Consider the following 23905-nt stretch of genomic DNA (forward strand, 5'->3'; position numbering starts at 1 on the left):
TCCCTCCGTATAGAATGGCACCTGCCGGATTGAAGGAGTTGAAGGAGCTGGAAAAAGGTTTTATCAGGCCCAGTACCTCACATTGGGGTGCACCGGTACTGTTTGTAAGGAAGAAAGACGGCTCGCTAAGGATGTGTATCGATTATAGGCAGCTGAACAAGGTAACTATTAAGAATATATATCCACTTCCATGGATAGATGACTTGTTTGATCAGTTGCAAGGAGCTAGATGTTTTTCAAAGATAGATTTGAGGTCGGGATACCACAGGACAGAGTTTGGGAGAAATATATTCCCAAGACAGCCTTCAGGACCCGATATGGCCACTTCGAATTCCTTGTCATGTCCTTCGGGTTGACGAATAAATTAACTACAATCATACATATAAAGTTCAATTTTAGATTGGAAAATATATAGATCAAAACCTAAATAGAACCAGAGTCATACTTGCAGATTACAATTCTATTTTGGAACCAATAAACGAAACAAAATTGCAAAATAGATTGGAAATCAAGTAAATTAAATTTGCAAGTCTTATATCTTGACTGTAGGTGCGTCAATTCTGCTGTAGCATTGCAAAGCAGTTGAATTATATCTTGACCGTAGGCGGGTGAATTCAACTGTAGCATTGCAAAGCAACTGAAAGACCTGCCGTTTGCAACCACAAGCTAGTAAAATCGCAGATCAATTGAAAAAATATTCTCATAAGTTGGATAACATTAAATGGAAGCAACAAATTTAGTACCTAATCTATTGAACAAAAGTGTTTCTCAGTTTATAGATTATGAATACCACATGGATCATCTCATGTGAACAAATTTCTAGCATTGAGTTCACTTGTTGAGATGTGCAAAAGAGCATATATCACTATAAACCAATGCAACTCGGTCAAAAATCACCAAAATAGTTAGTCTCGCAGAAATATTTTTTTTTTATATATATAACTTGTTTTTATTTGTCAGAAAATTATTAGGAGCGGGATATCTTGACTTGTGTAAAAATTAATTAATTTCCTTGTATAAAACTTAGAAGTATTAATTAATTAAAGAATATAAGGAAATAATAATAAAGCTTTTACAAATTAAAGATACAATGTATATGTACAAATTTGCTAAAATAGGAAAATATTTAGTAGTCAATATTTTAGTTGATTTTAAATTCTTAAATATAAGAAAAATAATTAAATTACTATTTTGCCTAGTATAAAATCTATTTTTAAAGAGTAAAAAAGACGAATGATAGGGCATTTATAATAAATTATTACAAGGGGAGGAAGTTGTATTGATTATCCCATTCCGTTGAGAGTTGTATGTTCATCGGCACAGCTGAGCTGAGCTAAGGTTGAATGTGAAGAGAATAAGGCCGTAGGTACGTACTGTAATTGATTATTGATTTGATCCCCACCCACCCACTGTCAGAGCAGAGGCCTCTTCTTTCTTCTTGGGTCGGCCGGCCATGAGGGCTCGTTTTAGAGGATCCTTCCTCTCCCCGACTTTGCTAATCTTCTTCCTGGTAATTCACTTCTTTAGATCTTTCTCTCTCAATATTATCCTTGCGCATCTGTGTTTCTGTTTCTCCCTGAAATTTATGTTTTCATTTTTCACTCAACTTTAATCGTGTTGATGTGGCCTGGATCTCGTCGAGACTATTTAAAGAGTTTCTATTTTCTTCTCATTTTTAACTTGATATGATTCAAATTTTACTGTAGGAGTGTATCATACTTCTTCCAATAGATAATGAGCTTTACCTTAGCTCTCTTTTCTCATTTTGTTATTTTCTTACTCTTCTTATCCTATTTATTCAGGTTATACATGTTGAACCTGCCCGAGCAGAATTGTCAAATGTATCATCACTGTAAGGATCACTCGTGCATCATACTTATCTTCATGTTTACTCAATTTTGCTGCTGCAAGTAATGCTACCTAGTTTGTTACTACTTCTTATTTACCCGACTTCTATGTGTTACCTTTTCACTTCTCTTCTCTTCCTCCTATTTCCAGTCAGGGAGAGCTGAAAGGTCTTTTCCCCTCATATGATTGTCCACAATGCATTAATAGAAAGGTAATACAATTATTTATTTTGTTTACTTGAAAGCCATTATCTATGTCTTTCAACACTTCTGCCTCTATGAAAAATTGTCTTCTATTGTTGCATCCCTTTTGCCTGTATATGCTGTAAACTCTGCAATTTCTTGGCAGGAACAAGGTCGAATGAGTGCTGCTCGTCCTGATGACAAAGTAATCAACCTATCTTTTGATTTTAGGATAACAGTCTAATGATGACTAGAGAATTCTTTTCTCCTTTAGATTTATTTTCTTTTAATCTTCGTATACCATACCATGATGATCTTTCTGCTCTTTATGCAGAATATTGACATCATTGTAACATACACTGATGCTAATGGTGCTATTAGAACTAGGAGCATAAACTCCAAGGACTTGTCAACTTCATGGGTATGGAGATATCCTAGTGATGAGGATGGTGATCAGAAAAAGAGTTCCAAGGTGTGTGTTTACTTTACTTGCTGATATTAAATGGACACAACATCTTTTCGAAGTGAAGAGGATATAGTAGTTTTTATATTTGTTAATGTAGACTGCAATTCTTTTTACTGCTTGTTCTCAGGAAGTGGAAGGAAAGTCTCAGACAGCGGATAAGTTTGAGGTCAATATTGAGCACTCTAACGTAAATGAAAATCAGTATGGAGTTGTCATGGAGCATAAAAAAGCATCTGAGCTTCATCCAATCAAACTCAAGCGCCAGGTGGCAAATTCTTTTATCTCTACATTTGTCATTCATGTTCTTTTCAGTCATTTGGATTCATAGATACTTCCTGATGCTTCAGAGGCTAAGAAATGAAAGAAGGGAACGACGGACTGCAGAGCTGATCCAACAAGATAAGGAAATTGAAGACCAGATTCAAGATGCTGCTATTCAGCGAGCTAAAGAGCTTGACACAACTAGCAAGGGTAAATACAATATATGGAGGAAAGAATATGAAAATCCTAATTCTGACTCTACCCTTAAACTTATGCGTGACCAAATAATCATGGCAAGAGCTTATGCTACCATTGCAAAAGCTAAGAATGAAGATGCTCTGTATGATTCTTTGATACAACATTCTAGAGTAAATCAGCTTGCAATTGGAGAGGCCACTTCTGATGCTGAACTTCTACCAAGGTTGGTGCTTTCAACTTTTCGTTAATGAAGTTTAGATGTTGGGTTTTGTCTTTAATATTAGGTTTACCTACAGTGCACTTGACAGAGCAAAGGATATGGGCCATGTTCTAGCTGCTGCAAAAGATCAACTATACGATTGCATAACACTAGCAAGGAAACTAAGGGTCATGCTTCAGTCCGCTGAAACTGGTCTAAGTCTGCTGAAGAAAAGGAGTGCATTCTTGATACAGCTGGCTGCTAAAACAGTTCCCAGGCCTTTGCATTGTCTTCCCTTGCTTCTCACTACGGACTACTTCCTACGTGGATATGAACAGAGAGGATTTCCAAACAAGGAAAAACTTGAAGATCCTTCTCTGTACCATTATGCAATATTTTCTGATAATGTACTAGCCACATCTGTTGTTGTGAACTCTACTACACTGCACGCAAAGGAGCCTGAAAAGCACGTTTTCCATATAGTGACAGATAAATTGAACTTCCTAGCTATGAAAATGTGGTTCCTTGTCAATCCTCCTGCTGGGGCAACAATTCATGTTGAGAATGTGGATGACTTTACATGGCTTAATTCTTCTTACTGCCCTGTACTACGTCAGCTTGAATCTGCTAGAATGATAGAGTATTATTTCAAGGCACATCAGTCGAATTCCCTTACAACTGGCACCGACAATCTCAAATATAGGAACCCAAAGTATTTGTCAATGCTAAATCATCTTAGGTTTTACCTTCCTGAAGTATACCCAAAGCTGGAGAAAATTTTGTTTCTGGATGATGATATTGTAGTTCAAAAGGATCTGACGCCTCTTTGGTCTGTCGACCTACAAGGGATGGTCAATGGTGCCGTGGAGACATGCAAAGAAAGCTTCCATAGATTTGATAAATATCTTAACTTCTCGAACCCGAAGATATCTGAAAATTTTGATCCAAATGCTTGTGGCTGGGCATTTGGCATGAATATCTTTGATTTGAAGGAGTGGAGGAGGCGCAATATTACAGGAATATATCATCATTGGCAGGAAATGGTAAGTTAATATTATATATTCTTTGTTGGTGCTTCTAGACACAATGAGCTGAGTTTTTTGATATTATCATCATGAATGTTTTACATGAGGAAATGATCTTCTTTGACCCACTACAATTTGAATAGAAGAAAATGACCCTACAAAGATCTAATGTGTTTTATTTACCGGTAATGTGTGTTATATTTCAGCGATCTCCTTTTTACCTCAAAAAAAAAAAAAGAGAGCTAATAGATCATTTGTGATGGACCAATAGACTGATCTCTCCCAATTTCATATAGGTTTTTGTGAGTTTAATAGCTCCTGCTGCCTGGAGGTGGCTCTAAAGGCTAGACAGTCATCACATTGATCTCCATCTTGGTTTCAAGTTTATAGGATTGTATTTGAAAACTAAGACAGTAGTGCAATACACTAGATACTATAACTTTAAAGAGGCTTCTGCTGCTGCTTTGGATGGTCAAATGAGGTGAAACTCCGTGAAAGTGCTGCGGCTCAAAAAACCATACTGATTAAACTATTATTGAAAATCAATGTATTTAGTGAGGATGAAAAACAAAGAATTAAGTAGAATATAGTCGGAAGACTGATGGGATTGAAGCCTTCAATTATTGCTGAAAGCTCCATTGTTTGCTTGAGGGTAGATAGATGTTATTGGGTCAAAACTAAACTGCCACAATTTGTCAGGAAATATACTCCCTGCCCCCCGGTATTGGGGGTCTCAGACATGGCTCTTGAAGTGTGTTCTGCAGTGGAGATAGAATTTGACTTTTTTGCAAATTCGGGCATTGTTTAGACTTAAGAATAATAGTGGCTGCCTTCTTTAGGTTTTGAGTAGAAATTGTACATTCATGATAAGGGCTAAACCATTTTGTCGCCCAAACCATGTAGCTTGTCTACTTATCACCTATTTACCTAATTTTGTGATCTCTATTTCTAGTTTTGTAAAACATAGAATTGTAACAGTCGTATTAGGGTGCGGCCCTTGTTATCCCAGCACCCCCTAACTCCCTAAAAAGGAAGAAACCTTTTCTATGATTGCTCATTTTCCTTTGAGCTTTATTGCACAATCTCTTAGAAAAATGAATTGTTACCTACTAGACGGCTTTTTTGCAAACTCTTGTTATGATCCACCATGTTTATAGAGACCTTGCTCTTAGAATCGACCTACGTCTGGAATGCTAGCTTTTCTCTTGCAAAGAGTCGTAATGCACTTGATGTTCAAGAGCAATTCCGTTAGAGGAGATAATTCACAGTTCCTATTCATTTTGTTAATTTCTTCATCCTTGTGTAGCCTTTCAGCTGACTATGATTTTCCATTGCAGAATGAGGATAGAACACTTTGGAAACTTGGGACCTTACCTCCGGGGCTGATAACTTTTTATAACTTGACTTATCCTTTGGACCGGAGCTGGCATGTCTTGGGTCTTGGTTATGATCCTGCCCTAAACAAAACAGCAATAGAAAATGGGGCGGTTGTTCACTACAATGGAAATTACAAACCATGGTTGGATCTTGCTATTGCCAAGTACAAATCTTATTGGTCTAGATATGTAATGTTCAATAATTCATACCTTCAACTTTGCAACATCAGTGAGTAGTAAATTCATGTTTTCTCAAGGTAGTTTTGCTTGTAATCAATTTCTTTCTCACAAGTGTAATAGGAAAAAGGGGAAAAGGCTTTACTTTTGTCACTCTTGAAATTTTCCTGTAGCAAGAAAATTTGGGAGAGCATGGGCAAGCGACAGAGTATCCCAATGATGTTGTATAGCTGCAGATGGGCGTATTTGTTTTTTCTGCAGCTAACTTGTGAAGGATCACGGCATATGATTGTTGTATGTTTCAGACTGTTTTTAGTTAATTCTAACAATCAGAACTAACTTGTAGATCCTTTGTGTTTACCGTCTTTTAGCACTTCACTTATAGACATTCCGAGTCCAATGCTAAAAGCAGACCTTCAAAGCTGTATGAAAAATGATCCACCTTTCTGATAAAGTGATCATCCCTCAGGCAATGGTGGGGCTAGAGTATTAGGTATCGGTGCAGACGAAACTAGTATTTGAATTAGAAAAGTCATTAAATATGTGTAAATATATAATTGTGAAACCAGTAACTAAAACGAGCTATGAGTTCAATGGTAAGTTGAGAATCAACTTTAAATTTTGGCTCCACCTCATGTATAAATGTAGCCGTTAGGGGGAGAAATGAGATGATACAATCGGATCATGAAAGGACGCTTGACATTGCACTATTTCATACTAAAAAGGGAGTTCTTTTAATTTGTGCATGAATAATTCACATTGAAATGCCGACCTCCTAAATAACAGTAAGAGTAAGAGCTAATCACTGTAAGAGGCAGAGTTTTAGCTCTAAAATTGAGCCGTGGACTTTGCTTCCGTATAACTGGAGAAGAAGGTACGTGTGGTACAGTGTAGTGAGTTATGGTCATTGGATTTAGAGTTGGAAGAGAGTACCCTGAAATCAAACAATAAGAAACTCCAAATGCGTGTTCCTTCCTCGTCGCTTGCTTGGAACTGTAACTGGTGTTCTAGGTTGAAAGAATTACTGTATCATGGCAAATCCCAAGACGTTCTTTTCCACTACCGTGAATTGAAGAAGATCGGACTTGAGTTGACAGACCATTCGGTTTTCGCCGTCCTTCTCAAAGCATGTTTAAACCTCTCACCCACTCATGGCAACTCTATCCATGGCTCTCTGATTAAGCAGGGATTCCTAGCTTTCACTTCCCTCGGTAATTCTATGGTGGACTTCTATGTTAAATCTGGAGATTTGGGTTCTGCACTTCTTGTTTTTAACTGCATGCCCAACAAAGATTCAGTTTCGTGGAATGTAATCGTTCACGGACACTTAGAGCGAGCTGCTGCTGCTGCTTCTTCTGGACGAGGATTGTGGTTCTTTACTCAGGCTTGGGCTGTAGGGTTTGAACCCAACATCTCCACCTTAGTGCTTGTCATTCAGACTTGTCGGAATCTTAAAGCTTTTGAGGTTGGACAGATGATTCATGGTTCTATCATTAGTGCTGGATATTCAAGTATAACTTCTGTCCAAAACTCGCTCCTCAACTTTTATGCTGAACTAGGTATGCAGCTTGCGCATAACCTTTTTGATGAAATGACTGACAGAGACGTTATTTCTTGGAGTGTCATGGTTGCTGGCTATGCCCAAAGTGAGGAAGCAACTGTTTCTCTCGGGTTCTTTAAACGGATGATTGATTTAGGGATAACCCCAGACGGACAATCAGTGGTAAGCGTACTCAAAGCCTGCAGCAAATTGATGGCCATTAGAATGGGAGAGTCAATTCACGGATTTGTTATCTCTAGAGGTCTGGATTATGATTTGTTTGTACAGAACTCCCTGATCGACTTGTATTCTAAATGCAACGATGTTAATTCTTCATTGAGAGTTTTCCACGAAACTCCCGAGAAGAATGTTGTATCCTGGAACTCTTTGTTGTCAGGACTTGTGCAAAATGAGAAGCATTCCGAGGCTCTTATTTTATTTGATTCGATGAGGAAGGCTCGAGTTGATTCTGATGAGGTGACTCTGGTCAATCTGCTGCAGTTATGTAAGTCCTTCCTTGACCCTTATCACTGCAAGTTGATACATTCCAGAGTACTCCGACGAGGTTTTGAGTTGAATGAGTTGGTTACAAACTCTTTGATCGATGCATATGCAAGTTGCAATCTCATAAACTATGCATGGAGTCAATTTAGTATTATGAAAACGCAAGATGCAGTAACTTGGAGCACCATGATTGCTGGATTCACACACTGTGGCATGCCTGACGAAGCCATTGCTGTTTTCCGAGAGATGAGCCACACTACTGAACGGCCCAATTCCATAACCATGCTACATCTTCTTGAAGCTTGCTCTCTTTCTGCAGACCTGAAAAGATCAAGGTGGGCTCATGGCATTGTTATTCGAAGAGAGTTGGCATCTGATGTACAGGTGGGAACTGCGATCTTAGATATGTATTCGAAATGTGGTTCTGTTGAATTGTCAAGAAAAGTGTTTGAACTGATTCCACACAAGAATGTCGTTACCTGGAGTGCCATTATCACAGCATATGGTATGAATGGCATCCCAAATGAAGCTCTAGCCCTACTTGCTGAGATGAAAATGAGTGGTCTGAAGCCTAATCAAGTAACAGCACTGTCTCTTTTGTCCGCTTGTAGTCATGGGGGACTGGTAGAAGAAGGGCTATCTCTTTTTGAGGAGTTGATTTGGGATCATGAGGTTGAACCTAGCTTAGAACATTACTCTTGCCTTGTAGATTTGTTAGCTCGGGCTGGAAAGGTTGATAGTGCAATGAATTTGATAGGAAGGCTACGTGGTGGAGTAAAGCCTAGTGCAAGTGCATGGGGGGCGGTCTTGAGTGCCTGTAGGAACTATGAGAACTATGAGTTTGGTGCCAGTGCCCTCCCTCAAGTACTTGAACTCGAGCCGTCAAGCTCAGCTGGCTATCTTCTTGCATCAAACATGTATGCATCAGGTCATTCATGGGTTGATGCCAGCAAAATGAGAATGCTGTCTAAGGAGAGAGGTGTCAAGGTTACAGCTGGCTATAGCTTAGTGTATGTCAATGGTAAGGCATGCAAGTTTCTTGCAGGAGAAAACCACCATTCTTTGTCTGATGAATTGCAGTTCGCCATTCAGCAACTGCACTCGTGTATGAAAATGGACATCATTTGCAGGTAGGGTTCTTTTGTGTTCTATGAAAGCCAGCACTTTTCCACAACTAAAGAGCTGTCTTTCTTTTGCTGCAAGGAAACCGCAAAAGTAAGGGGCCAAAACTCTGTATTGTTGAATGTTGGAGGTGGAAGCTTGTTAAGTCTACTTCTACTTGTAAAGGAAGGCGGTCGGAATGAGGAAAAGAATCCTCTATCTGTCATAGAGGACGCAGAGGCGACTGAGATTCGGGAATTGGTAGGTTTTGTATTAGGGCCATGATGTTTTAGAGCTATTTTCTGCTTCTGATGCCTACCTATAAATTTTATGTGGTTAGGGGACAGGGGTGAGGGAACCTTTTGCCAGTCAAACGCTCGTAACTTACACTGGATCGGGAATTATAATTCAGGATACGGTAAAAGGTGCCTCAGCAGTGGGTTATATCGTTGCTGTCCACTGAATGTTGGTGACAAAAGGGCGACGAAGAGAGGGGGAGGGAAAAGATCTGTCCTGGACGGATGAGGTAATTAATCAAAGGGGTAACACATAAGACGCTAGGAAAGAGGGAGATGAACATGGTCACAATACTTCCTTTTTTAGTATCTTCATTTCTTTTTGTGTGCATGTGCATCCTAACATTGATATATTTACGGGAAAGGGCTAAAAGTACCCCTACCATATTTTAAATGGTTTACTATCGCACTCCGTCCATCTATTGGTTCAAAAATATCCCCATCGTTATTTCTCTTACTAAATATACCCCTCGATTTAACGGCAACAGATGTGGGGCCGAATTTTAATGTGTTGGCAGCATTTTATTAGGCCACGTGGCTCTTGATTTCACTTCATCAATATGGGTATCATAAACCCGCTTTATTTTTTACCCGCCCCATTTGTTTGACCTGCTCAATTTCTTTTTCTTTTTCTTCCTTATCACCTAATCCCCCCCCCCCACCCTACTTCTTCTCCATTGAAAGTTATTAAAGCAGTCATTAAAGCAGCTCCATAACCATCACGATAGCTAGCCAGTTTCCTCCAGCGAAACACCCACCACACTACTAAAAAACGCAGCACCACCAAGGCCAAATGCCTCGACTTTCTTCAAAACAAGATCTGAAAATCAATTTTCTTCATCGCCAATTAATAATTTTTTGAGTTGGGGTTCAAGGAGTCCATTTACGTGAGGTTTCTGGCGAGATTTTTGGTTGTTGTATCTGTGTAGCCCCGTCCAGTCAATGAGGAAGAAAGAGAGAAAAAAAGCTTAAAAAAAAAAAAAAAAATATTAGATAATGAAACGGGTCAAACAATGGTGCGGGTCAAAAAAGTAAGGCGGATTTATCATACCGAAAAATGGGGTGGGTCGATATTTGGGGCGGGTTGTAATTGATATGGACCAAATGACCACGTGTCCCAATCATATCGTGACAACATTAAAGATGGGACCACAGATGACTCCGTTAGTCGCGGGGTAGTTTTAGACCGAAAGATAACGTTAGGTGTATTTTTTGATCAGTAAGTGGACGGAACGCGATAGTAAACCATCTAGAATACGATAGGGGTATTTTTAGCCCTTTTGCGATATATTTATCAAGAGATGTTTACCTCCGAAGATATCTTAGGTGTAAGTTGATGCAGTTAAATTTGTTGTCCTAAGAACAACTTGTTATCATTGATATTTAAGTAGGCACCCAGTCTTTTCTGTCACAGGAAAGATACTACTATCGAAATTCATTCCACGAATCTTTTTTACAAAAACAGAAAGATCCATAAAGTAGATACCAAGCCATTAGTACAGTTTTGTTAGGCTCCTGGTAGTGAATGCAATAACAACTACATAAGGTTGGAACTTAGCTAAAATACATTATTAGACATCTAATGTGGAGAGGGTATCTGATGGTTTACTGCCCAAATCGTTTAAGCTGTATCCATGGAAAATGCCAAATGACCACTGAAGACTATCTCCTCTCCCACAAAGGGAAAACCATGCCCGAAGTGCACAAACAGCTTGACCAAGGATCCATCTCACTTGATGCGTAATTGTATGTTCTATACGTATTACATTCCCATTGATTTTTAAAAAAACATTAATACAATGGGTATGCATTGTGTAATCAACAAGAATGTCACATAACTGCATCTGACGGGACATACAACGGCACATTGACTAAACAGTACGTTGTAGCTTTAAACTGCCATCTCCCATTTTGTGTGCATGTGATCCAACATTAACACTAGGAATGAAAAGTGAAATAAGCCGTTTTTTACTTACACGTGACTGCCAAGAATCCTCCACAGTGATAAGCTGCTAGCTTCGTAGCAACTAAACCTGACCCGAAATCTGGAAAAACTTGTAAAGCAAAGCAAATATAGCTTTAGGCAGGGCCACTGCTACCAAATGAACTTCCAAGATTGGGATGATAAGCATGGTGGAGGGAGATTTTAATGGTTCTCCTTTTACATAATCTGTGTATATCTATACATTCCTCAAGATCAGCATCACATGTCAGAAGCACCCACTCGTCGTCATCATCCAAATATTTTAGATCGATTTTACCATCTTCTATATTGAAACGCCTTAAGACCTCTTGCTGAACATCTATAAAACCCCAATGTGATTGCAGGCTGAAACGGATCTTTTCTTTCCCAAAAGTGGCTTTTACTTTAAATGTAGCTGAATCCCGTATAACCTGGTTGCTACTCGTCGGCAAAGGACACAGAGGTTCCAGAGAAATGTGATTGCTTTGAACTTTTTGACTTTGTGATCGAACCAAAAGCTTGGTTTCTTCTTGACCCATGTCATGCGATTCTGCTTCTGTATGTGCTCTTTTTAGCATTCCTCCAGGGTGTTCTTCCATTGTGGCATTCCCCGTGGAAAAAACATTTGTAACAGGAAATAAATGCTTTGAACCAGTGGAACAGAATAAACTTGAACTGGAGTTATGACTGCCAGATGAAGAAGTTGACTTGGAAGTAGCGGTATCTGGGCTTAATGTACTGCCATCAGGTTGAGTATTTACTTGCTGCATATGATCATGGTTCTTAGAAGCAGATAAATTACTGGTCCCTGGATTATTTGGAGAGGTAAGTTCTGGGAAGTTAGTGTAGAAAGAACTGAGTTTAATAGCACCCTCGGCACCATGGACTGAATCAATCACAAGTTGAAGTTTCTGCAACGAGTGACCCACTTTCTTGATCTTGCGAGAAGGCCACCTTGTGATTCCATGTTGCCTGCATATTCTTTTCAAAGTTGTAGGGCAAACTGCAAGTTGGAAGAAATCGACAAGTAATCAATGACAAGGTAAGATGGTAGAGATGATAGTGCTCAAGACCCAAATTTGAGACCTTAAGGTAAATTATAGTCCTTTATAAACAAAGACAAGACTTTGCATTAAACTAAATCATGGATGCACAAACTTGTAGGAAAGACAAACATAGAAATAATCTAAAATTTTGAGATGATAAATATCAAAAAAAGTATAACTTTGGAAAAGATGAAAACCCAAAAGGATCATATGAGCATGTCCTACGGATTTCAAACTAGAAAGTAGAGGTTAATCAAGATGATGCATAAGTGGTCTGAAGAAATAGTTGAAACTCTGAACTATTGAGTCATTTTAGCTAAGAGCAGTTCCAGGATATAATTCTCAATGAACTCAAGATTTCCATGGATTTTCAGTGCATAATTTTAACAGTTGACCAGGGGGACAATCATGCCATGAAAGGCAGACAATTTCGAGAAAGGCAGAGAAATGCATAGTTCTTTATTTAAAAGGCCGAAAATTGCAAATTTCTAAAGTTCCAAATCCACAGTAGTGATCAAAGACAAAATAGGTACATGATTGTGAAAAGACGATGCAACTTATCCTACCTCCGATACTTTTTGCAGCATCTTTTAGGCTCCCGGCAAAGTACTGCCTGAGTACCTGCAAACTGATGCTCTTCTCGGTCTTTGACCGTCTTCTTTCACCTGTTCTCTTGGCACCTGAGGAATGTGATCCTGTACCAGAAGAAAAATCTAAGGAACCCCCAGAACCTCCTTTGGGTCCAAAATTATCCTGGATCTGGTTTGGCTCTGAGTATGTAGATGCATGAATGGATTCCCTCCAATGGTTTGCTGTCACCTTAAAATTTTCTTCTTGCGAAACAGCGGCTCCTTTACCCTTTCTTTGGACATCCATCATTTGAGAAAGCCAGGAAGAAGCATCTTGATCCCTGTAAGGTGGAGAGACTGGTTTTCTTGATATTTCTTCATGTGATTCACCGGCAGAAAGGCTGACCTTCTCACGTTGTAGGAGTTCTTTTTCCTCCTGTAATTCCTGATCCGTAACAACACGTAAGCTTCGGCAACTTTGTTGTATCACAGAAGACAGTGAACTTAACATTTGTTTTTGGTCTTCAGTATTTTTGCAATCAAGCGGCAAGAAGAACTCCAAAACAAAGTCAGCCGACCCTGTGTATATACTTCGAAGGCGTATTGCTACAGCAGAACATAATCCAAACATCCTGGCGTGGTGCGATAGTGGATATTCTGTCTTGCTAAAGGCTGTAATATCTGTAGCAAAACATGGCTGATTTGTATTGAATGCTCCACCTGCAACTCCTTCACCTTTAAGCAAGTGATGCTCAGAACATGCATAATGAAAAGGCAACACTTGTGGATCACGCACATAGCAAGCTTCATCGACTGTGGTAACACAAGAAGGAAAGTTCTCATCGGATTGCAGGCACCCACCTTTACCTTGTTGAATGCACGGGGCCCAAGTCTGAGCCAATGGCAACTTGTGTGTATCACACACACATGTCAAGATATATTGAATCTCAGCCAAGGCAGCAAGGTACGACTCATTGCAGTCCTGATATAGAGTCACAACTACGATATCAGAGGTGAATATGGAGCTCCGCCTCCTAATGAGAAAGTGAAAGATTAATTTCAGGATCTACCTTGATTTTTGCAGGATTTGAGATACCAGAACTTCTTAGATTAACAGCCTACAAGAAGGAAAAAGGCTTCTTTAATTTCCGAGAGAAATGATTCATTGTCAAAGCAGAGAATCATAGTAGCCCAAAATGAGTAGCAAAAGTTACTTGTTAGAGGCCATCTTGTTAGTAACCTAACCAACAGGGCATAATAGCTACCAAAGACAAGCAAAATCACCAATACACAGGAAGAAAAAGAAAATAGAACTTCCTGCTACAACTATACTTCATCACATGTATTCAGAATTCGAAAGAAAATTAATCTCTCGCCTCACCTACCAAATAATGGACTAATATTGCTGATCTTACTATTCTAGGAACGGACATTAATTCTAAGACACAATAAAGATAGAGAAAAAAGCAATTAAGAAGTACCTCAAGAGCTTTGCAGACATCTTCAAGCTCGGGGTGATAGTGAGTTTTCTGAGTAGTAGTCACAATCTCAACAACACCCAAGCAAGTTCCACTGCCAGTTTCAAAAACAGGAACCGCAATGGAACCCCGAACATTATACTGATGAGCATGATTAACTCGTGGATACTCCTCCCGCTTGAAAAAACGAACATCAGGAGTCCACTCTGGTAGCTTCTTCAAGAAAACACGGCCAGGCAACCCGACCAACTCCTTTGAATCCTTCTCAGCAGCAAATTGGTAAGTTTGGGAGACATATCTGTACTCTACTAGACTCTGGAAGTTTGGGTTGAGGAAGTAAGGTTGATTATTAGTAATAAGGACATGTTTACCTCCTCTCTTAACTGGGACCCATATCTGAATTAGCACATCTTTATCCCTTGTGGAATCTTTTAGGTGTTCAATGGCTTGCACCAATCTCTTTTTTACTGATAAAGTTGGATTTGGGTTTATGTTTGGTCCAATCCACAACCGACGAGGGGAAGTCTCAGAGTTTTCTCTTCTAGTTGGAGAAAAATCATCCATTTGGGCAAACAAAATCTTATCTTGGTCCGTTTCTTCTCGATTTGTGGTAGGAAGGGAATGGCCTGCGTTAATAGTATCTAACAAAAGGGGCTGAGAAGCCAAAGAGGAGGGAGTAAGGAAATTGGAGGGGTGATTAGTTGTCTCTAGCCAGAAACCATCGGAGAGGAATTCACTAAAATCAGAAGTACTAATAGTGTTGTCAGAAGAGAGCTTTGTAAACATGTCATGAAGTGTAAAGGGACCATCTTCCATAATGAAATAGCCTCAATTTGAATCTCCCATCCCAATATAAAAACAGAAGCCCTAAATCATCCAACAGAGAGGGCAAAAAATCACGATCATGATCACGAGCCAGAACACAAAAGCAGCCTATATATGAAAAACAAGAAGAGGAATTTCCATGAAGGATTTCTTTCCTCCGCCTTCCAAAACCCAATCAGCCCGGTTTCCACAAACCTCATCAGTTTTAGTTTTGGTTTGTAAACTGCAATTCACAAATGCATTTCAGGAGCCATACATTTCCATGCAAAATTACTCTACACTACATAGCCAAACAACACAAAGCTGCAACCTTTGATACAAAAGTCCCCCCCTAAGGAATTTAAACTAAAGAGACAACATGAGCCGTTAACAAAAAACAAATCAAGAGGGACGGATTATGGATCTAAGGGTAAGAAATAGTACACATAAAGTTGTTGATCTAAACAACAAGAGGAGACAAACATTCCAATTCCAAAGCTATCGTCTTTGTGGAGTTAAACAAAAGCTACATCGAGTATGTAATGTAGAATTTGAAGAAAACTAGAATCACACACACAAAAAGGTCATTAATTCAACCATGTATAGCAAAAGAAAGAAAGAAGGAAAGAAAGAAAGAAAGACCACAAATTACAGGGAGTGGAAAAAAGATACTCGGTAGAATAAAAGTAGGAAAAGCAACTCACTTTGAGAAAGATTCTTGAAATATATATAGTCTTTAATTAAGCTGGCATGTCTGGCTGGCTATATGACTAATTTCAAGAACTGAAAACATCATAAGAATTTGGTAAAGTCACAGAAGTGAAAAGGGGTGGCTTGCTTTTAATTTGTTACCTAAGGAAGTCAGAGTTCAGAACTCATAACATCCACAGAAATTTGTAACTGAGGAAAGAATATAGAGAAGAGAGAGAGCACTACAGAGAAATGGGACACAGTTAAAAGTGGTGTGCTACTATATGAATAAAGGTGTGCCCACCCCTATATGAACTGCTGCTGGCGGCTGATGTAAGCCACTTTTTATAGAATAGAATAAGATACAGAGTACAGACACACACACTGGCGCTTAAAGGAAAATCACATTACCACCAAAGGATTTGGTGGAGTGGATGAGATTGCTCTTTCCTTAACCGTACGTCTCATGGATATGGAAAAATACTTGGTACGGAATGCTTTCCCTAATGAGGTCCGGTCCTATACAACGCGAATGCGGATATAATGGCGCTCCAATACGGATACCGGACACCGGGTAATTAAGAAACAAAAAGAAAAAGGAAAATCACCTTTAATGTGCTCTTCTACGCCTGTACTTCATATTTCATTTTCATGGCCCCTTTGATATTCCTATTCTAAATGGTACTTGCCGTTGCTGTTGATTCTACTAGTAACTTTAAAGATTCTGAGGATTAAAAGAAAAAGATGACGCTTCAGAAAAACCTTGTCACCCAAAAAAAAAAAAAAGATAAAATACTTTAAGGCTATTATTTAACTCTTTTTTTTAATAATATTTTTTGGATGCTTCTTCTTTTACTTAATACCGTCAAATATCTCTATAATGATAATCTTTTTAGCTTTTATAGTAAATGTATTAATGTTTCAAAATATTTGGTCAAAATCTCTAGACCTATTATTTGGTAATATTAGAGATTCTACTTCTATAAAGATGTATGTTATTAGGGATAATTTTATAAATAACGTACTGTTATAAAGACGATTGTTTTTACAAGTAAAAGGTTGTTATATAGAAGTATAATATAACAAGAAAAGGTAGTTTCCGAAAAACTTGACTTTTACAGTGAAATATTGTTATATCGAGTGGTTGTTATAGAGTTTGAGTATAGCAAATATCATCTATTATTTTATTTATCTCAACGGACAAATGACATTTATGTAACGCAAATTTTATAAGGAAAATAAAAAAAATCAAAACATACTCACTTGAAATTTGAATATATGACCTCAATCAAATTTTGAAGCACTTTTGCAATTAACTACACTATAGAGGAAATTGTTTGACCAAAAGATATCGAAATCTTTTTGATTAAATCAATTAATGAAGATGAAGAGGTAAATCTCAGCCAAGTATAATAAAATCTAGATTAAGTGATGCAAGAGATGAACAAGATGAATGATACTTCCTAGTATGTCGGAATCGAATGATTGCTCATAAATGTGATAAGTTTAAATGTGGGAATCAATCATAATAAATGCGATTGACCTAAATAAAAGATGATGTTTAGATGATCGTAGGATCCTTCTTAATATCGGACAGAGATGCTAAACTTCAGATTTGTAATCAATGAACAACGTTCTCTTTTGTATTCACTTTTCGATCCCCTTTTACAAAGTGCTCTCCCTCTATTTATAAGGGACAATCCCCTTTTAAACCCTAAAAAGGTACAACATAAAGAATATTAGCATATTCCTACTGTCTCCCACTATGCATTCGCTACCCACTTTTGGTCGCTGCCTTTTATAACAACCATGGGATGCTACACCATGATGACCTCGTTCCTTGTCGTACTCAGTAGTGGTCGTGGTCGTCAAATGACAATGAAGAGAAAAGATAATATTATTAGTATTATTTAGCTTGGAAAATTTTAACATTATAAATAAACAAAAGAATTATAAACACAAAAAAATGTAAAATAGAAAGATTGGACGCAAGAGAACGGAGTCCATGATATTTGGGGTGGAGCCCCTGAAAAAAAGATTCTCAAACTTGGTGTTCCATTGACTGTGTCCTAGAGAGTAGAAAAAGAAAGAAAGAGAATCCATTGAGATTCTTTCTGTAGACAACACCTGAAACCAAGGTTGAGTTCACAAGCTTTTAACCTTAGTTTATTTTGCACTCCTCTCAAACTTTTCCCTTTTTAGTTTCAAATTTCAATTATTTTATTTATAACGTACAGTTTTACAACCTAATTTACACATTTTTGTATCATACTTTTTAAAATTGTACGCATCAAATTAATCTTCTTTAAAGCATTATAAGAGATTGAGAAATATTCTATGTTATTGTAATGGACGAAATGCGATCACGATTAGCTTAAAGAAGAAACAAAAGAAAAAAATAATGATAGGTTTTTGTACCTAAAAGAGTATGGTATTATAAGATAGGTGTTTGGTCATCATAAAATGCAGCCGAAAATGGTAGAAATATATATAGATCAGGTGACATTGCAAATGTCTCTCTGTCTAAAATTAAGTTGTTACAAAATATCCACAGCCGCACGATTTTTTGAAAAGTTACGATATATGTGGGCAATTGAAAAGAAAAAAAACGACGAAAAAACATTGTTTGGCTCAAAAGTTAACGATGTACTTTGTAAGCTATAAAACAATCAAAAAATAGAGAAGGGGTAAATCGTAATCAAATATAATAAGCCTAGAGGTGCAAAGATGATAATATTATTGTAGATCTAGTATTGCAAAGTGACAATGTATGTTAATAAGATATTTTCGTCAGAAGTAGTGATATAGAGAGAGAAGGACAGAAAATGAGAGAGTTGTATTAGATCAGATGCCCCCCTTTACAATGTGGAGGTCTCCTTTATATAATAGGAGACCTTCCTCGAAAGAATCAAAAAGTTACAGAGATAGGCAACGTCTCCCTAGTGTAAACGCTGAGTTCTAAACGACGTCGCTTTTGTCTTCACGGCCGAGTCGTACCCGCTACGTTGGTCGGCGTACACTCATTGGGCGTACCCATGGCGTAGATATACTGAGGGTCAAATTTGACCCTATACAGTTAGTCCCTCCGCTCGTTGGAGACGCGTTTGGTGGGCGTCTTCGGCGGGCGGAAATGCGAACCTCGTCTTAGGTGAATTTGACCTCGACCGGGGGCGGCAATATGAATGAAGTGAAACATATGACGCTGTTGAGCCGCTGATGCGTGGCTTCCTTTTTGGAATGATGTCATCGCCTGTATGCATCATCATTATGTTTGCCCCCGAGGCGGTTCAGAGAATGAAGTGACGTTTTGTTTTCCGGCGCATGTTTTGAATCATGACTCTTCGATTCCTGTGCAATTTATCCTTATAAGTATGAGAAAAGTTTGATCTGATTCCACTTTCAAGCCTCTGAAAAGTGTTTTCTGATACATCCCTTTGCCTTTCTTTCCTGTAACTGTTATTTCGTGAAGGACGTCCCACATCTGTTGAAGTCACACTTCCTTTCGTCAGTGCTTCGTTTCTCAAGTAGTATTATCATGGCAAAACGCGGAAAAAATAATAAAAAGGCCAAGGATAATGTCCCGTCTAGGGTTCCGCCATCATCTGGTGGTGAAGGGGAAAAGCGGAGAAGGCCCTTGTTCNCTCGTTGAGAAGGCCCAGGAGATTGGTAGTGACACCCAATATGGCTTTCGATCTTGTGTTATTTTCGGCCATTTTCTGTTTTTTAGTGGTGTAGAGAGTGGTAGTTGGTTGATCTCTAGGTGGATACTATGGTTTTGATTCTCGAAATCCCCACAGACGGCGCCAAATTGTTTGGCTCAAAAGTTAACGATGTACTTTGTAAGCTATAAAACAATCAAAAAATAGAGAAGGGGTAAATCGTAATCAAATATAATAAGCCTAGAGGTGCAAAGATGATAATATTGTTGTAGATCTAGTATTGCAAAGTGACAATGTATGTTAATAAGATATTTTCGTCAGAAGTAGTGATATAGAGAGAGAGAAGGACAGAAAATGAGAGAGTTGTATTAGATCAGATGCCCCTTTTACAATGTGGAGGTCTCCTTTATATAATAGGAGACCTTCCTCGAAAGAATCAAAAAGTTACAGAGATAGGCAACGTCTCCCTAGTGTAAACGCTGAGTTCTAAACGACGTCGCTTTTGTCTTCACGGCCGAGTCGTACCCGCTACGTTGGTCGGCGTACACTCATTGGGCGTACCCATGGCGTAGATATACTGAGGGTCAAATTTGACCCTATACAAACATATAACGCTATAAACTACGCCAAAAAAAAAACCATAATTTGGTCTTATCATTATAAGTAGTTAACGAAATAGTCGGGTTTGCTCATGGAAAACTGACTTGATCTACTGCATCTCTTAATTTAAAGAGAAAATAAGATTCTGATAGAGTGGACGCAGATGCCAGCTGCTACTGAGATCGGTATATATTGGAGTAGTATATTTTTTGGTGATATATATATTTGAATCTTATTTTTTGGCTAATTAATGTAATTGTGAAATTTCGAGGAATTTTCATTGAAGAGTCCTTTTCTTGATGTATAAGCAAAAACGTGTTCCCAACCAGCAAGCAGTTAGGTTGATCAGCAGACAGGGAAGGGGGCACCTAAATTCGATCTCAAGACATAAATTATACCTTATTAGTAGTAAACTTGTAGGTGATTTCTAAAAACATAAATATTGGTTATTTCAAAAAGCAACTGATCTTGATAAGAATGGACATTGGGCCTAACTCAACCCCAAAAGCTAGCTTGTGAGGTGAGGATTGCCCAAGCCATATAAGGAGACCAACGACCTCAACTTCCAGCGATGTGGGACAAACTCAACAGATCTTAATTCTCAGGTCTTGTAAACAGAAAAACATGTTTGTGTGTGTGTCTTAATTACGAGAAAGGGCGGCACCTTTCCCATCTCTGAGGGATCGACTAATTATGCGGCATCCCGTACCTACGTACGTACGTTTATTTGCCCCTTTTTAACCTCCAATTTCCAATACATGATTAATTATGGCTACATAACACAATTAAGCATAATCAATGTAATTAGTGGCCGGTTGCAATCAAAACTACCTCTACTTTTTAAACTGATCAAATGGATAAGAAGAGCTTGAGCCCCTCCATCCCCACAAGTTGCAGTAAAGTTTGCCCCTTAATTTGGCTGTAAAGAGAACGACCTTTCTTTGTCATTCAACCACAAATTGATATTGTTATTCCCTCCGGTCCAAAATAAGTGATTTTTTTGGCCTTTTTTTTTGTCCAAAATAAGTGATTTTTTCAGATTTCAAGAATGAATTAATTATTTTTTTTCCTACATTGCCCTTGGAGTAAATAGTGTTGGAGTATGTGTTATGAATATTCATGTGAAGAGATAGCAGAGGTTAATATGGTCAATTTCATTGCTAATTAATGCTAAAAGGTGAATTTCTTAATATGTGTGAAAACAGCTAAAAAATCACTTATTTTGGACGGGAGGGAGTATTTCATATCACTGACTTTGGTTAAGCTGTTTGCACTCTCCATTTCTCATCATTAATGCTTAATTAATTTCCCTGTTAATGACAATCGTTATCTTAAATGAGCTTAAAACACATAGTAAAAAATTTGGCTGGTCGGGTGTCTACCATTATTTCCATCTCTTTCTTTTTAAAACTAACTTTAAATAAATTCTAAGCTGTACTTAAAAGATATGCGAACATGGTATGAACTTGTACTGGTCAACCTTAAAAAGATACTGAAGTTAGGCCATTATGAATCCTGAATGCTGACGATATATTTCAATTGGAATCTATTGTCTTTTTTAAAAATCTTGGTAGGGTCATTTCTTATTCCCTATCTAAGTACAAATCTTGGATTAATATATAGTCCATAAATTTACAAATGCGACTCTCTAATATCTAGAGGGGCGTAATGGCTCCAAGAGAAATAGCATCGCTCTTCGCCGCATCGCACGAAAAATATGGGAATTGGCCTTCACTTTGCTGGTCTGGTCCCCCTCTTTAATTTGTCTTCATTATATTCTATCTAAATTTATAATCTATACAACTTTTCTCAAGTATTTTTTTATTTATTTAATTAGCTGAGGGTGTTTAATTTAGGTGGTAGTCTCGTTTAACTGGATTCTGAATCAAAGGGAAGTGCTTCGGTCATCGTAGGTAGTGCTCTTTTATTAGTATTTTATGCTGATTCTTTATTTGTTGTCATTAATAATAGAGTAGAATTCTGAGTATTAAAAGTATAATTTGGTGCTGACGATATACAGTGGGCCCTACAACCTGCCGCTAATGAGGAAGCAACACCAATTACAACCCCCCACACCACCCCTCCAATTATTACAATGAATGATCTTTAATTATTTGAACAAACCTATTTGCTGATATCATCATCTCCCTTCATATTATATTGCTCTTTCCTTTACTCCAACCTAACCATCCTTTCTGAACGTGTAATATCATATACTTTTTTTTTTCCTCACATGATGTTTAGTATCAGTATTGAGGCCGATTAAATTCGAATTCGTGCCGAAAATATTCACATTGGATGTAAACCACTCCTTAACAAAGACAGATTACATAATCAGAAGTCCAGAACTCGAATCCAAAGACCTATTTATTAGTGTAATATACTTTCGCCGCTTTAATTATCATCCTATTATCAGAGGAGGATCCAAGATCTAAACTCAATGGGTTCAAAACTTTTAAGGTTTTTAGCATTGAACCTGTTATATTTTTAAAGTTATGGGTTAATATCTACTTTTTTTGCTATTTTAAAAAAAAATTATATATAAATTTTTATTCTGTGTCGAAAGTTATGAGTTCAATTGAACCCGTCCGCAGAACATTACTTCCGCCCCTGCCTATAATATACTTTCTCAGCTTTTAGGGCATTTGGTATGAGAGATAAGAGATACTTAGTCCTGGAATTAAATTTAAGATGAGTGTATCCAATATTTAGTTGGGATAAAATCGTGATATAACTAATCTGGGGATTAGTGTTTTTCTTATCCCTATGAGAGGGTGAGATAACTTATCCCGAAATAATTAATCATGGGGTAATTAACTTGTTTCCCAACTAAACGACCACTTATATGATAATCTACTTTCTAAGATTTAATTATCATCCTCAATAGCCACTTTTTCCTTTTTCTTTTCTTTCTTTTTTCTTCTTAATATAACACTTGAAGGTATAAAATAGAATGGCCAAAAGACGGTATGAATCCACAGGAAAGCTCCTTTGTTCTTGCATAAATAACTAGATGCCTTTCACTAAATAGGTTGAATACTTGTTCCATGGTACGATCTATTTCTTTTTGTTTTTTACTTTTGCAATAAAAAAGAGTGTTGGATCTACTTTTGTGATGCTTTTCTCTATAGGAATTCACATGCTTAGCCAGGGGTTATTCGTACTAAATCACATATATATCAAAAGTTATATATATATAGAGACTAATAATGTCGCATGGACCTTATATTATAGAAAAATTTAAAAAGTAGTGAAAGATTCAATTAAAAAAAAAAACTACATGCATAAAAAAAGATTGATGCGTCATCGAAAAAGATGTAAAAGTACATTAATATCCACTTATGGGTAATGACAACAGCACATGGTCTTCACTCGCTGTTACAAGTTTTAATTATGATTATATGTTCCTTTCATTCCCTCTTTCCATTGCTTATGTCAGATTTTAGGCCTCACATAAACTAATCTTTGTACTTAATTACGTGCATTCCACACCAACTCTTTAAGTTTTACTCTTTTTTTAATAATTTTTTTGTTAATAAATTGGTTATGATTATTAGAGCTTGATGCTAGTTGGTGGATGTATAAGGTTCTCCACACTCATTATTGCTTTGTTTAATTCGACGGTATCTGACCTTGCTGACATTAGCATCTCATTTCTTTTTCATTTTTTCTTTCGTTTAAATTTCTATAATAAAAAAAAATAAATTATTACTGTAGCTTGGAATCGCTATGCCCACTTACGTCAACTTTTATCTTCTATCTTCCTGTTGTTTATTTACAAGTGTGATACAGCAATTTAATTTTTAGGACTATCTATTACTCATTTGATATGAAGAAAAGGGTTTCGTTGTTATCAACTAGTAACATATAAGTTATATGTTGAAATAATAAAATTTTAATTATAGAGATTCGATGAGTTGCCT

The 23905-nt window shown here is 37.6% G+C and overlaps 3 protein-coding genes across 4 annotated transcripts; 2 read left to right on the forward strand and 1 right to left on the reverse strand.

The window, feature by feature from the left end:
* The first annotated feature begins 1283 nt into the window (after nt 1-1283).
* On the forward strand, nt 1284-6079 carry LOC109243854 (probable galacturonosyltransferase 3). The gene is made up of 9 exons (XM_019410858.1): nt 1284-1510; nt 1803-1852; nt 1999-2059; nt 2197-2235; nt 2365-2502; nt 2624-2761; nt 2844-3178; nt 3252-4197; nt 5517-6079. The coding sequence occupies exons 1-9, from the start codon at nt 1454-1456 to the stop codon at nt 5790-5792; spliced, it is 2040 nt and encodes a 679-aa protein (XP_019266403.1). The 5' UTR covers nt 1284-1453; the 3' UTR covers nt 5793-6079.
* Nucleotides 6080-6431: 352 nt separating this feature from the next.
* LOC109243855 (pentatricopeptide repeat-containing protein At2g17210) lies at nt 6432-9496 on the forward strand. The gene is made up of 2 exons (XM_019410859.1): nt 6432-8906; nt 8980-9496. The coding sequence occupies exons 1-2, from the start codon at nt 6694-6696 to the stop codon at nt 8993-8995; spliced, it is 2229 nt and encodes a 742-aa protein (XP_019266404.1). The 5' UTR covers nt 6432-6693; the 3' UTR covers nt 8996-9496.
* A 1097-nt stretch (nt 9497-10593) lies between these two features.
* Nucleotides 10594-16011, reverse strand: LOC109243856 (protein NLP2). 2 transcript variants are annotated; one of them, XM_019410861.1, is made up of 5 exons: nt 15738-16011; nt 14233-15096; nt 13822-13869; nt 12749-13733; nt 10594-12139 (listed from the first exon to the last, which is right to left on the reverse strand). In XM_019410861.1, exons 2-5 carry the CDS (start codon nt 15043-15045, stop codon nt 11253-11255), a joined length of 2733 nt encoding a protein of 910 aa, XP_019266406.1. In that variant the 5' UTR covers nt 15046-15096; nt 15738-16011; the 3' UTR covers nt 10594-11252. The 2 variants fall into 2 exon arrangements, with proteins under 2 accessions (XP_019266406.1, XP_019266405.1); XM_019410860.1 differs by having other exon boundaries at nt 14233-15277.
* Nucleotides 16012-23905: the final 7894 nt, after the last annotated feature.

The sequence above is a fragment of the Nicotiana attenuata genome, unplaced genomic scaffold (assembly GCF_001879085.1).
Source record: "Nicotiana attenuata strain UT unplaced genomic scaffold, NIATTr2, whole genome shotgun sequence".
NCBI lineage: Eukaryota > Viridiplantae > Streptophyta > Magnoliopsida > Solanales > Solanaceae > Nicotiana > Nicotiana attenuata.

Coding starts and splice junctions, on each gene's coding strand:
- LOC109243854 (XM_019410858.1), top strand. CDS start 1,454: ATGAGGGCTCGTTTTAGAGGATCCTTCCTCTCCCCGACTTTGCTAATC. Junction 3,179..3,251: donor GATGCTGAACTTCTACCAAG/GTTGGTGCTTTC, acceptor GTTTACCTACAG/TGCACTTGACAGAGCAAAGG. Junction 4,198..5,516: donor ATCATCATTGGCAGGAAATG/GTAAGTTAATAT, acceptor TTTCCATTGCAG/AATGAGGATAGAACACTTTG.
- LOC109243855 (XM_019410859.1), top strand. CDS start 6,694: ATGCGTGTTCCTTCCTCGTCGCTTGCTTGGAACTGTAACTGGTGTTCT.
- LOC109243856 (XM_019410861.1), bottom strand. CDS start 15,045: ATGGAAGATGGTCCCTTTACACTTCATGACATGTTTACAAAGCTCTCT. Junction 13,734..13,821: donor CAAATCCTGCAAAAATCAAG/GTAGATCCTGAA, acceptor ACTCTATATCAG/GACTGCAATGAGTCGTACCT. Junction 12,140..12,748: donor TGCTGCAAAAAGTATCGGAG/GTAGGATAAGTT, acceptor TCCAACTTGCAG/TTTGCCCTACAACTTTGAAA.